Below are 14,959 nucleotides of genomic sequence, written 5' to 3'. Positions count from 1 at the left end.
ACAGCTACTTACGGCGCTTCGTACCATCGCCGTTCTTTGTGCTGTCCGACACTTGCTGCTTTCTGATACTGTCTTCATCAGCCTTCCTGTCTCTCCCTGGGCAAGCACAGATCCGGGCCTCAAAGCAGCGTCGGCCCAGGACTTGCCCACTAGGAATTAGAGAAGAGGGGAAGAAAGGGTTAAATTAAAAGAATTTTAAAACTCCCCTGGAGTGCTTCCATTTCCACTTCTGACGCTGACCATCACCAGTGCACCACCACCAGCAGCTCAGTCATGGCTGCTTTGAGAATGGACCCAAAAGCATTTGGCAGAACACAAAAGTGCTTACATGCCACAAGCAATATTAGTAAATAACATTCCATTTGTTCTGCAAAGAACCTCGAAGCCATTAGCAGAACAGCTGTATTTAGCTACATATTTTGAAGGAAACTTGAGTTAAGCCAGTGGATGTCTCCGGATAAAATCCCCTTAGGCAGCCCAGACTTACTCAAAGAAACTGTTAAATGCCGTGGGGGCCACATGAAAACAAACACTGTCTAATCAGAAACTATTCCAGTCAAATGTCAAGAATTCAGGTATGAAGTGGCTTGCATGCCTTCTCAGTTTTTTTTTTTTTCCCCTCTGCCTTTATCCCCTCTGTTCCATCTCCATTTTCTTAGATCTTTTATGTAAGCATTTGCAGCAAGGATTGAAAACACAAAGGACAAAATCAAGGGTGGCTCTTTGTTGTCCACGCGAAGTGAAGGATAAAGCAGACTCAATTTCACTTTGCCTTCTGCCCAGGGTTTTTGCAGAGCGACAATTACGCCACTGCCACTTACTCTCGGGTCTCCAGAGTAACAATGATTAAAATGGGACGGCGGTTCATGCCTCCAACACAGCTGCTGTTGCACATGAAATTGTACAGGACCGTCGTGAACTCAGTGCCCACCTGAACGCAGAGGGAAAGAGAGCCTGTGTTAACAACGGTTGGAACTCATATTCTTCCTTCCTGATTCTTCCCACTATGTAAACAACTCCACTTCTGATGAAGCGAGCTCTAAAACTCATTATAGATTCCTCTTCGCCTTGCCTCTTGGGAAGCTTAAAGCTAATGTTTGCAACATTGGACACTATATTGGGTGAGACAGGCTTTAAAAAACAATGATCTTTGACCCTATTCATTTGCAAACTGATCTTTATCACCCAATTCAAATAGCGTACCTCACATATATGAATATTATTGAAAAGGGAGAGCTGAAAAAATTACCAACTATAGCAACAAGGCTCCGGGGTATTTGCCCTATTTGGATAAAACAGTATAACCTAGTGTACACTTCCATAAATAACACTCTGCAGCTTAAAAGGTCCTCAGAATTAAATCATCTAATCCAAAGTGCTCACATATGGATGAGGAAACTGAAGCCCAGAGAGGGAGAGTCACAAGCTAAAGATCCACACAGCAAGGCAGCAAACTAAAAGACCTGGTCTCACTATTACAGTGTTCTTTGCACTTCCCCATTCTACTTTTCCAATCTGCCAGCTGTTCATTCAAACTTCAGCTAAGGGATAACGTCTTAGGGTCTCCCATCTGCAGGCTAGTTTAAGGATATTTGCATCCAGGATTGATGCACATCCACTATAATTGCCAATTAAATCCTCCGGATAAGATAATGTCATGTATTAACCCAACTGCAAGTTCAATTGCTATCTGCCTTTAAGATGGGAACATGAGCACAGAGCCATGTTAGCAAGTTAACGTAGTACAAATTCAGGAGTTTTGAAGGGGATAGAGAAGAGATCTGTGGAGAAGAGGGAGAGAAGAAATATAAAAAAGGTTACATATTTGATGACAAGGCCTATGACAGAAATACTTGCTTGAAACACCCGCTATCAGCGAAACTAATGCTCTCTGAAGTCTGCCCACTCCTTATCTTTTTACCTGGGGTGGCTCATAAGGTACCAGCACACTCTGTCTTCCTGTGATGGGGTCTTCTACGTACTGGGCGTGGCTGTTCCCTTCTACTCGAATCAAATGACTAGGAGGGGCAATCTGTCCTGCAGAACAGAGAAGGACAAAATAGTTAGTTCCTCACCCTCAAAATGAAACTGCATGGACAGAATAGTTCATGTAATAGAGGAAATATACATCCTTGAAAAAAGGAACAGATCCTGTTACTAGACATCTAATACATGAAGCTGCCAAAACCTTTATAGCAACAGAAAGGACTGGAATGCACATCTATATGTAAGGAAATAGTCCTATGTTTCTGGTGCCTAAGGTTAATGACTCAAGCTTTCACAGAACTCTATGACTATGTCTCTGACCTGACACAGAGAGGGAATTTTGCCAGCATCCCCGGAAAATGGAAGGAAAAAAAGGGAGAAAATTAATTTTAAAAAATCAGCTTGAGAGAAGATGCTGCCCAAAAATTGATCAGCAAAATACTTAATAAATGGGAACGGATGGCAAGGACATAACTTTTACTTTGCCTATTCTTTTCTCCATCATAAAGTTTCCATCTTTAGACTTTGCTTTGGTCCTGGAGATGAGAAACTTACTGGTTTGTTGTGCTAAAAATGCCCCAGGTTGGAGGATAAGAAAGGGGACATAAATTTTAAAAAGAGCATAGGCAAAGTTTCACAAAATTGTGGTATTTGGCAGAGCTCCAAAAGAAAGAGGCTGCTCCAAGAATTGGAGCCGTATTGGTGTTCTTAACTTTTGACAAGGTATTCTTATTCTACAAAAGTTGGTATTTAATAAAAGTAAAAAGCTGAGTGTATCAAGATGCTCTCTGAAGTATCATCTATTATGGAAAAACTGAAAACAACTATTATGTCAAACAATGAGAAAACAATTTTAAAAAACAGTTATGTCATCTTGATGGAGCAAAGGCAATTATGGAAACCTATAATGAAGCCCAGCTATGAGGAATAATCTTTATGGCACATTGTTAAATGAAAAGCAAGATGCAAAGGAATGACTGAGGTCATGTGGACAAGGCCTAGAAATTAGTGTGTGAAAAATAGTTGTGTTGGGCCTGCCCCGTGGCCCAGTGGTTAAGTTCGCGCGCTCCGCTGCTGGCGGCCCAGTGTTTCGTTGGTTCGAATCCTGGGCGTGAACATGGCACTGCTCATCAAACCACGCTGAGGCAGCATCCCACATGCCACAACTAGAAGGACCCACAACCAAGAATATACAACTATGTACTGGGGGGCTTTGGGGAGTAAAAGGAAAAAAATAAAATCTTAAAAACAAACAAAAAAAAGAATTGATCAAACATTTAAAAAAAAATTAGTTGTGTTACGGTGGATTTTAACTTGATTTTCTCTTTTTAAATTTCTATCTGCTCTCTTTCTCCATTAATTTTTCTCTATCATCCATTATATTCTCTATATTCACACATTCTAGCTACGTACCCATATTTCTATTTTTTAATATATTTTCTATATAAAGGATCCTAACTCCCAACCTTCTGGTACCCTCATCACTCTTTGTTGGATCCTTATGCATTCTCCTGTCCTTTCTTTCCACTTTTCTGTGTTCTTTACTTAGCCCCACTTCATAGAACTTAGAATATCAGATGTAAGGGAACCCTTGGAAATAGTGACCTCTTCTGTAAAGCTATTGTTGCATCTGAGGCTCAGAACATGGGACTTGACTTCTCCATGAATACAAAGCTTAAATGTGGCTCCAAGATACCTCTTCCCTGACTCCTAGTGCTTCACTTTCTGTCGCCCCTCCCTAGCTTATGTTCTAGATCTTCTATTTTCTCCTCTTGCTCATTATTTGTCTTCATTTCTTTTTCTTCTTTCCCACTTTCCTCTTCTATTTTCTTGTATTTCTAATGTTTCATGCTCCTTCCCCTTACTATTCCAGCTCTCAATTGGTCTAGCCTTGACAATCACTCTGGAAAAGGCACTCAAGCTAAAGGATTCCCTGGCCTGGGCTGAACAGACTGGATATCATGTTGCTCTCCTTACAACCTCTCATTAAAAAAAAAAAAAAAAAAGATAGGAGGCAGTAGAGAGCAGAGAGGCAAGTCCAGGTCATCTAGTAATTATCGATATTAAGTTAAACAGTTCAACCATTGTGAGAACTCTCAACTTATTTATCATTATTCTCAGACACTTTGTCAGCCAAAAAGACACACTGAGCTGCCATCAGATTGCAGAGGTTGGAAGCAGGTAGGTGGGCCCCAAACAAAAATCTCCACAAGATCTCTATTTTCAAGAAATTTAGTTGAACAGCCACAAATTCCTAATCTTCTTACCCTCGTTGAATTCACGGCTCAGCTCATGGTTGGGGCATCGTTTCACCACCTCAGTGACATGCTCGGCCTTCTTGTAGACAGGCATGGCACGGATGACAGCACCCTGAGGAGGTGGGGTCATCACCTTGATCTGGATGGGGCATGTCTTTGCAATTTGGCAGTACAATTTCTTCAGTTCAGTGGAATACTGCTTAGAGATGGGCCAATGGTGGAGGAAAGGAAAGAACCAAAAGGAGATATCGTTACATTCCAAATCAGAGCAAGGAAAATATGGTCACTTTTTACAGCCTATAAAGGCTGCATGTTTACCATTAGCTACAATATACACAACATCTAGCAATCTTATTGGAGTTATATTCATTAATCAAATCAACCATTTTTTCCTACTTTAAATAAAATTCTATGTCTACAAAAGGTTTCACATTTATCAAAGCACATTTATGCCATTATTTCCTGTTACCTTCTCGTTAGGACGAAAAACTGAGGCTCAGAGGAGTTTAAATGATTGATACCATGAGCAGCCTTATAGAGTACCAGAAAACTAAATGGAAAAAAAATATTCTCATGCACTGAATGATATTAAACAGATTGTAATTAATCGTGCCCTTAATAATACTCCAGAGCAGCTCATAGGAATTAGGGTTTATGGAAATTTTTTTGTAAGATGGAATATCTGGCAGAGAGTAGAGATTTTACTTGAGGTCAACCAACTAGAAAATTGCAAAGCAGAAGTTGCCGCAAACGACTGCGCTTATCTTCTAATATCATAGCCTCGGAGAATGTGAGATCCGGACAGGGACATTTGGTCCTATTCTCTCATGAAATAAAGGACTGGCCTACTGTAACTCAGCAAATCATGGCAGCAAAAGGATCAAGATGTACGTCTTTTCACTCACAAGGGACCAAAACTCTTCCTCCCCATACGTGCTTCTGCAAGGAGAGGACGTTCAGCGGTTGGTTGGTTTGTTGTAGAATTGGCAAAATAAGGTGGAGAAAACATGAGACCCAGAACAGAATAGAAGGGAAAAAAGGTCCTATTCTGTGCTGCTTCCCCTTCTTACCTCTGAACTAGTACAGAAAGTCTCCATTCTAATTTTTACACTATATTAAATCGTATGCCCCCTGTTCTCTGGGTCAACGCCCCATCACTGCAATCCTACTCATTCTGATGCTGGAATGAAACCACCCAGGCACTGGAATTGCAGGCCAAGAGTAGGGCACCTAGTAACACTTACCCAAACAAAGGTAAACAGACACACACGGGTTGCAACGATAAACTGGCAGTATCATCGTTCCAGGGGAAGGATGCTGGGGGGCGGGAGCCAGAGTGGCAAAGGGTTTCATTATTGGTATGTTCCAACCCAACTCTGACTAAAAGCAAATATCCTACCAAAAGGCACATTGAAAAATAATTGCTTTAACTGTTCCTTTTGAAATATAATATTTATTTAGATAATCTTTCTTTTAATCCCAAGTATTTCAGTATATGAAATTTTCAGTTAAAAATTTCCCGGTACTAGCAGCGTATTGCATAATCAGTTCTCCATGCCCACAGGTCAAGGATTAGACACAGCAAAAGGGTTTTACACAGGTTGAAGAAATAAGAAGAATGCCAAAAATCAGCCACAAAAATAAAATTCTATTTGGGAAACGCTGAAAGAAACATAGATGGATATTTTTGCTCTAATGTTTTTAACCAATGACTTTACAAACAAAGACATTGTCTTAGGATATGCTAAGAATTCACTTTTACTGAGAACTCCAAGAAAATAAGCAAATCCGTTGGTGTTTTAGTTAGGAGATGTACAATCTAACCATGAGTTTCATAAGATGCACCTTAGGAAAGATGATTGAAAAATAAGTCTGTCAGCAAACAGCTGAAGGCGAATAACAGCTAACACCTGAAGGCATTCATCCAAGTATGTAAAGATTGCATAAAAAGAAGGATAAGTGCTCAGAGTAGGAGAGTTCAGAGAAACATTCCAGTTCGATAATTGATATACTATAAATCAAACTTGACAGACTGAAATACAAAAGTACTAAGAATAAACTTAGCCATCATCAGGTGTTAATCCTCACTCAATCTCGGGGATGGGAGTGGGAGATCTAATTTCTGAGCTTAAATAATGATAAGTCATAATAGCTTCACCAACTTCTGAGTTGTGTTGTAAGAAATTTAATCCTCACACAACCCTATGAGGAAGATATTACAGCTATACAATCTCTTATCTGTAATCCCTGGGGCCAGAGGTTTCAGAATCCAGAATTGTTTGGATTTTAGAAAGGGAGTAAAGTTCATAGAGCATATATTATAAACACTCTAGTAGGATTTAGGGCAGCACCCCATCATCAAACCTCAACATTTCTTCAGAAGTCATGAACAGTCACACCAACAGGGAAAAGACGATAAAGCCTCGAAGTTCACGCCAGGTTTCACCATCAAAAGAGTTTGCTGCCAACTTACAAAATTCAACCAAACCAAACCAAACCATTTTTTCGTTTTCAGAGCTCCTTAAATTTCAGAATTGTAGGTAACAGATAATGGATCAGTATTATTATCCTCATTTTATAGATAAGAAAATTAAAGCATAGAAAGGACTTGCCTGAGGTCACAGAGAAGAGCTGGTTAGAAACCAGTATATGAGTCTGCCCTAGTTCTGTAACAACGGTCTCTCACCTCTCTATTCTCTTGCCTCAGGAGTGTAAATTTTTGTACTTTTACGTTGTTCTAATTCCCAACAACGTGGCCAATTTCTGAATCGACTTAAAAGGTATACAGTCTTCTGTAACATTGAAATGGAGATCAGAAGTGGTCTACTTAACATCAAAAATTCCTCTGTATTTATTTCTCAGTCTTACAATGTTTTGCTCATTTAATTACAGGGAGAAGCAGCAAGCGATACAACTGATAAAACCCTGCACCAGGAGGAAGCTGCCCTGGATGCTAGGACCAGTTGTCAGGACTTCCGGTACAGCTCTGCGGAATTCAAGAATAAGGTCCTGCTCTTTCTCGTTTGTATTCTGGCTCCATCTCTCTCTCATTCTCTCCCCCTACCTGCTAATCACACACACTTCCCACCCCATGTTCCACCCATGCAAACCTCTTAATGCCTCAAGCACACCATACATTCATCACCCACAGTTCAGACATGCTATTTCCTGTCTGGAACACTCATGTTCTTCCTCTGTTCTCTACACTAGGCCAGAACAATGTAGATATCACCCCACAGCTAGAATGGCATCTAGTACTGTAGGCCATATTTTCCAATTTTAGTGATGAAGTTTCATATTGACTAAGTCTAAATATCTGGCCAGGGCCAAGACACATTCTGATTATTGCTTCTGATAAACTACCAAACCTGTGGTTCAGTAACTAGAGGGACTGAAATGGTCTGGTGCCATCCGTTCTTTACAAAGCCAAGCTTCTGCTACACTATTTGCTTCACTGTTTGCAAATCGGTCCTGTGATGACATTTAATATTTTTCTAGTACTACATTCCATCTCCCTGGCCTACGGTGTATTTATAATTCTTTGTAAAAAATACAAATATATTTATATTCATTTGATATTATTTCATACCCTTATTTGTTATTTATTTTTTGAAGTGTCTGTTCAAGTCTTTCATATTTAAAAAAAAAATTTAATTGGATTGCTTGTGTTCTTGAGTTGAAAGAATTCTTTAGATATTTTGGATATAAGTTCTTTATCACATATACTTTTTTTTTAAATATGTTTTTTCCCAGTCTGTAGCTTGCCTTTTATATTCCTTTTCCATGTTTTTTTTAATACAGTTAATTTTCAGGAGTTATCAGTATTTTGCCTTTAAGGTTCATGCTTTTTGTATCCTAAGAAATCTTGGCCTATCCCAATGTTAGAAGGATTTTCAATGTTTTCTTGTAGAAGATTTATAGTCTTAGCTCTTGCATGTAGTCCTGTGTCTATTTTCAGTCAACTCTCCTCCTCATCTTCCTGTTCCTCCTCCTCTTCCTCTTCTTCTTCTTTTTAGCAAATATCCAGTTGTCCCAGGAATACTTGTTGAAAAGATTATCTTTTCCCCCTGTTGAATTGCTTTGGCATGTTTTTGGAAAATTGATTGACCATGTTTTCAAGTCTTTATCTGAACACTGTCCTCTTTTCTATTGATTTATACATGTCCATTCATACATCAGTATCACACTGTCTGGATTACTCTAACTTTATAGCAAGTCTTAAAATCAGGTAATCTTAGTCTTTTAATTTTGTTCTTTTTCAAAATTATTTTGGCAATTCTAGGTCCTGTGAATTTCCATATAAAATTTACAAGCAGTTTATTGATTCCCACAAAAATGCCTGGGAGGATTTTGAATGAGATTGTGTCAAATACGTAGGTCATCTTGGGGAGAATTGATATCTTAGCAATATCGTGTCTTCTAATCCATGCGTATGGTATATATCACTATTTAATTAGGACATCTTTAATTTCTTTCAGGAATGTTTTATATTTTTCAGTGTGCAAATCTTGCACACATTTTGTTAGACTATTCCTTCAGTTATTTCATTTTTTTAATTGTTATGAATGGTACTTTTAAGATTTAAATTTCTAATTGTTTTTTACTAGTAAATAAAAACATAATTGATTTTTTATATTGACTATATATCAATGTGACCCTGCTAACCTTGTTAGTTCTAGTAGCTTTTTCTACATACCTTATGATTTCCTATGTAGATGATCATGTCAACCGTGAGTAAAGCCTGTTTTACTTCTTCCTGTCCAATATGCATGCATTTTAATTTTTATTCTTCCCTACCTGCAAGAATAGAACTATGGTTCAATTTGTTATTGTTTTTTCTTTATTTTTAAAGTGGTATCTTAGATCATTGATTTCAGACTTTCATGTTTTTCTAATGTAAGTGTTTAATTCTATAAAGTTCCCTCTAAGAACTACTTTAGCTATATCTACAGAATTTTGATATATCTAATTCTTAAATATTGAGGAACATATGAAGCATTTCTTTGGGAGGTTCTGTTAGTCTTCATATCCAATATAATAAGGGACCACACTTACACTTTAGAGAAAAATAATTCTTTCTTTAGACTTCTGCTTGTTTCATGGATTCCCTTTCTAGTTCAAACTTATTTTTTCCTTTGCACATTTTCTTACCACTCTAAACTGATTTTTTCATTGCTGTTCCAAGATTATTTTTATCTCTAGCTAGGTTTTCCCTACTTACAGGTATCAATCAAGAACCTAATTAATTTTATAACTGAAAAGAGAATCTGCTATAGCTAAGAATTTCTTTGGTGATGCAAGTCCACCGCATTGAATTTCCAGCAGCTCTTTGGATGGATATCAAACATTTCAGACTCTTTGTCTGATGGTATAAACTCTCTCTCCCTATAGTGCTGTCACTATTAGAAGAAACTATAGAAGATTAAAGATCTATAAATCTCTTCCCAACTTCTCCCTTTCTATAAAGCAGTCTAGTTTTGCTTTTGGCTGTTTTTTGTTTTGTTTTGTTTTTTTGTAATTATAACAACATGCACACACAGAAACTCTGGAAAAAAGAAAAAATATGACATAGTCTCCCTACCCAGAGATATATGCCATTAACATTTTAGACTTTCTTCTACACATACAAACATAGATACACATACCTTTATACACACTGAAGGCATATTATAAAAAGTTTGGTATCTTTTTTTATTTAACTTTTCATAAGCATGGTCTAATTTGAAAACATAATTTTAAGTGGTTGCAATTATAATATTAAAAAGGGATATACCATGATTTGTTTAAAGATGTCTTATATAGTTTATATAGTTCTTACATAGCATAAATTTTGCTCAGTTTAAAAATTTTACTCCGGTTTAAATTTACTCCAGTTTTAAAATATTTAAAAAACACTGCAGAGCTCATGTTATTACACAAATATTTAGTATCTAAATTAGCTTTAGCTGGATCCCTTGAAACTGGATAATTGAGTCAATGCATATTTTAGTGTTGTAACGAAGTCCAAGATCAACTTGAATTTTCTTCCTTTAAATTAAGTAACCAGCTTATTTCTCCGTAGATCTTTACAGGGTTTTGCTTCCTTCTTTATTTTGTTAAAAGAAAAATAGTGAGAATGTTTCTAAATGTATTTTTTTCCCTTGAAATTACTTGGAAATTGGTAAGCTCTTTCAATTGACATGCTTGAACTCAACTCAATAATTTTTTTTTTCTCTTTTAACTACGCTTTTGTTCCTTCTGCTCTTATTAATTTCCAGAAACACATAAGCTTACTTTGGCTTGCCATTCTCTATCCACCAAAGACACTAACTGTTAGCATCTTTTCCTTTAGTTTGTGTTCTGAAAAAGTTTCTCAAATTTGTTTTCCATATCATGTGTATGGTTTTCTAGAGTTAATTCTGTTCTATTCTCCTACAAACAGTAATTTTGATTCTTCTATTGCATTTCAAACATCCTTCCTTATCTCATCTGTTTCCGTTTTTATCTTATCCAGTTGTCTTTTCATCTCAGCCTGCTGCACTAGGTCTTTTATTTTCTTCTCCAACTTTATAAAGCTTGTATTTTATTGCTTTGTAGTAAAGCAATCTTCTAAACATTTCTTCCAGTTGCTAGGATGCTTTTGCTTTCTTTGATTCTTTAAGATGTTCCTTTATACTTAGTTGTGTGTGTGTGTGTGTGTGTGTGTGTGTGTGTGTGTGTTTTAATATATACCCCTATTTGCTCTTGTAGTTTTCCACAAATATAGCAGGATACAGTCAGAGCTAGTACATGCATCTTTCATGTCCCTTTGATATTTTTCAATTCCGTTTCATCAGCGTTTTAAGTAATAAAATTGCTACAGGAGTCTGTCAATAGCTTAAGTGTCCAATTTAGTTAGGCGTTTTTCTGGAATTCATAATATTTTAGTGGACAGTTAAGAGGGACTACATTTGAAGCTTCTAATCAGTTACCATTGTAAACCAGAAATGAGATTAATTTCTTTTCCCCATTTGCACATCATTCAGTAATTATCTGGTGTGAGGAGGATATTATTTTATCTAGGGTTATCAGGGAAAGATTCTTTGATAAGATAATATTTAAAGAAAGATCTAGAGGAAGCACTGGAGTGAGCCATGTATACACCTGGTGAAAAAATGTTCCAATTACCAGAGACGGCAACTGCTAAGGTCCTGGGATAAATCTATCTGTCATGGAGGTCAGTATCATTGGAGAGGAATGAGCAAAGGCCACCGTGGTAGGGAATAAGATCAGAAATCAGAGAAAATATGGGGCCTGGATCATGAAAGACTTTATAGTCCAGGGTAGGGACTTCAGCTTTCCTTGAAGTGAGATAGGAAGCTAATGGAGAGGTCTGAGAAGGTGACATGATCTGATTTGCTTTTTAATAAGATCTTTCTGACTATTATGTAAAGAAGAGACTTTTTAGATCAAAGATGGAAGCAGCGAGACCAGTAAAGGGGCTACTATAAATAATCCAAGGTAAAAATGACAGTGGTTTGGACCAGCAGCGGAGGTGGTGGAAAACAGTGGTTTTCTGAATATATTTTAACCAGATTTGCTGATGGATTGGGTGGGGATAAGAGAGAAAGAGAAAAGTAAATGCATTCCATTAAAGTAGAGAAGAAAGATTTCATAGAGGTAGTAATATTTAAACTAGGCTCTAAATGACAAGTTATTCACCAACTAGAAGGTACACCCAGAATGGGAGAAAGAGAGAGCCAAGAGGCAGAGAGCAAGTTTTCTATAAAGAGAGACCATCATGAGTATAAGCAATGAGAAGTTAACTACGGTTGAAATATGGATGGGCTGGGGGAAAGACGAGGAGCTGTGTAGAAAGCGATGTAGCTAAGTTAGGAAGGCAGTTGCCAGATTTTGAGGAGCCTTGGATGTCACCCGAAATAGTTGGATTCTACCAGCAGGCAAAGAAGAGTCACTGAGGATTGTAATGCAGGGGAAAGACCTAATCTGTTCTATATATTAAGTAAAACGAAGCTGTTAGGGGCAAGATAGGAGCAAAGTAGGAAGAAGAGACTCTCATCAGGAAGCATTCAGGCAAGAAATGAGGAGAGCCTAGACTAGGGCAGTGGAAATGAATGAAAAGGTGGAGAGATGGGAGAGATGTTTGGGACACACTAAAATCCAGCCTTCTAGTTTTTATCATGAAAGATATGCGTAGAAGCACCAAAAAAAGACCAAGAAATGTTATTCACTAGAACAAAAGGTGCTTGCACAAATGATGCCAGTTATTTGCTTATCCTTTTTCTAAAATGAAAGAAGAATGAATGAGAGTTGGTTTAACACAGGGCTCCCAATATTCAGTAGCAAACTGAGACGTGGCTTCGTCAACAGACTCTTTGACAAATAGAGAAAAGAAAAGATAATTCGTTTTCATTCTGGGCAAAGAAATTAAAGTCGCATGAGGTAACACCAGAATTAATAGGCCAATTTTGTTGTGAAAGAGGAAAGGGCTTAGTTCTCAAAGCCAAGAGCATTGGAAAATGACTCTTATCCTACATGAACCTCATCAGGAACGTTTACTGGACTAAGGGTCAAAACACAAGATTTAAAATCTGCCTCTTCTATTTATTTCCTGGGTCTTGATGCAATCACTTCACCTCTCACAAACATAAAATAGAAAAAAAAACATAATATACAATATACATCTCTTAGAGTGGAGGAAAGAAGTCATGGATATGAGAAGCATTAGTTAACTGCAAAGACAAACATAAAAGCTATGTGTTATAATTATTACTAAAGCCTCATATTTCCAAGATCCTCCAGATAGTGTTTAATGCAGCTTAAATAATTTGGAGTGCATTGTGTAAACATTATTTCAACCTGGTCAGAAAGTGCTTGCTGCCAGATAATAAAAGTCTACTGAAGTTTGAATATTAACCATTTACAATGAATCACACAGCTCATATTTATCTGTTAGTAATCACTAAGTTCTAAACCATGTGAAGTTACTACATTCATTTGTTTAAAAAAGTAAATGAATTTGCTTTATCTGCTTCCATACATTTTTTAAATACACACACGCATACCCACAGCATGTGCAATATAATTTTATGTGTCCTTAAAATTTACTTAAATTACACTGGTCCAAATTTAACCTTAATAATTTGCTATTTCCACTTTCCACATTTTCAAGATTTATCCACAGTCTCACATATAGACATATTTCAGTTGGAAGGAGAGAGGGGAATGAGATAGAATGGAGGGAGATCGTCTACTTATCCATAACATTTTATTTAAAGAAAAGATTTGAAGCAATATGGAAAAAAATTTTAACACTTTGGTAGATGCTCAGGTGTCTAAATTTACTTACTGTTTTTTGTATGCTTGAAATACTTCCTAATTAAAAATTTTAATTAATACTAGCATGGGCAGCACCAACCTGTAAAATTGTGGCAGACTTATGATTTTAGAAGACAGAAATATAGAAATAAGATGTTAGAACCCAGAAAGGACATTACAGCATCTTGTCCAAAACTTCCTCCCTGAATTTTCACATCTAAAACTTAGGCTTAGAGAGGTGAAGTTGATTTATTAATCCAACAGATATTTATTGAGCACTTGCTTCATGCCAGGCTTTGTCCTGGGTTCCAAGAAACTTACAGTGTCCCTTATCCTAAGAGAATTGGTTTAAAGGAAGTACTAACATTAAATAAGTTTCTAAAATTGTGATACATATTTTGAAGAAAAAGCAGAGGAATACGGGGCAAAATGAAGGCTCTACTTAGTTTGGAGGGTCAGGAGAGCATCTCTGAAGAAATGATTTCTAAACGTTCACAATCAAATCTAGGCAATGTGAGGGTGAACTTGGATTTCCTTCCTTCTGGAAAGCTAATACTTTTACAACTACGTCAGACTCTAAGTTTCCATAGAAAACCAAACTGACATTTTAAACCAAGGGCTTCGTTCTATGTTTCTATTATTGAGTCACCTGTTTCAAGGCATTTTTAGCTTAAGATATGGCTGCTAAGCTTTTCTTAGAAAGTCAGATCAGGAAAAACTTAGAGATTATTTGGTTCAGCCACTTCACTTACAGAGCAGGAATTCAAGCCCCAGAGAGGAGACAAGACTTGCTCAAATACACTCAGCAACAAGGACCATCCTGACACACAGACCCATGTTCTTCCCATGGATCATGCAGTCTTAACACTCATAGAGTGGGGCCCAAGGGGAACTGGTGTATTTGGTCCCAGAGTGAATGCACATAAACACACAATATGATTAGAAAAAAGAAGTATAAAGCTCAGAGGTCATCTAAAAAACATGATCATCAATTTCCTACAGAATTACAAGAATATTCTGTACTGCTTTTTGACTCCATATCATGTCCTGTTTAGTAAATAAGTTTGTCGAGGAATTGAGATGTTCTTCCCTAAATTGTAACTATATTCTCAGAATGGGATCCTGAACATAAGAATAACATGAAACGCTTTTAAGAACATGAAGTGGTTTTAAGAACCAATTTTATTCTATCAGGTCTGAGGTTTGATAAGTCAGCAGTGGATTGTACTACTCTTTTCACACGTTTAGGTAAGAAAGCAGATGAACACAAGGTTCTTTAAATTATGAAAATATTAACATGAATTAGAAAATGAAATACTGTGTTAGAGGGAAAAAAAGAAAACACATGAAAGAATTTACTTTCAAAGATAGAAGTAATTGACCTCTCAAAAGAAGTCATGGCCTTCTGACACTCACTC

General features: G+C 37.1%; 1 protein-coding gene across 14 annotated transcripts in view; it reads right to left on the bottom strand.

Moving 5' to 3' along the window:
• TP63 (tumor protein p63) overlaps positions 1-14,959 on the bottom strand; it is a 224,950-nt gene that overhangs the window by 26,395 nt on the left and 183,596 nt on the right. For 8 of the 14 annotated variants that reach the window (XM_070583422.1, XM_008540848.2, XM_008540827.2 and 5 more), the window contains 4 exons: positions 4,254-4,440; positions 1,922-2,037; positions 822-931; positions 13-149 (listed from right to left, as the gene is read on the bottom strand). In XM_070583422.1, coding sequence (XP_070439523.1) covers positions 13-149; positions 822-931; positions 1,922-2,037; positions 4,254-4,440 — 550 coding nt within the window. The remainder of the gene's footprint in view (positions 1-12; positions 150-821; positions 932-1,921; positions 2,038-4,253; positions 4,441-14,959) is intronic. The other 6 variants (XM_070583419.1, XM_008540840.2, XM_070583421.1 and 3 more) reach the window with 1 other exon arrangement.

This window comes from Equus przewalskii, chromosome 18, assembly GCF_037783145.1.
Source record: "Equus przewalskii isolate Varuska chromosome 18, EquPr2, whole genome shotgun sequence".
Taxonomy (NCBI): Eukaryota; Metazoa; Chordata; class Mammalia; order Perissodactyla; family Equidae; genus Equus; species Equus przewalskii.
The sequence above is the reverse complement of the archived record's forward strand: the minus strand, read 5'-3'. Positions and strand labels throughout refer to the sequence as shown.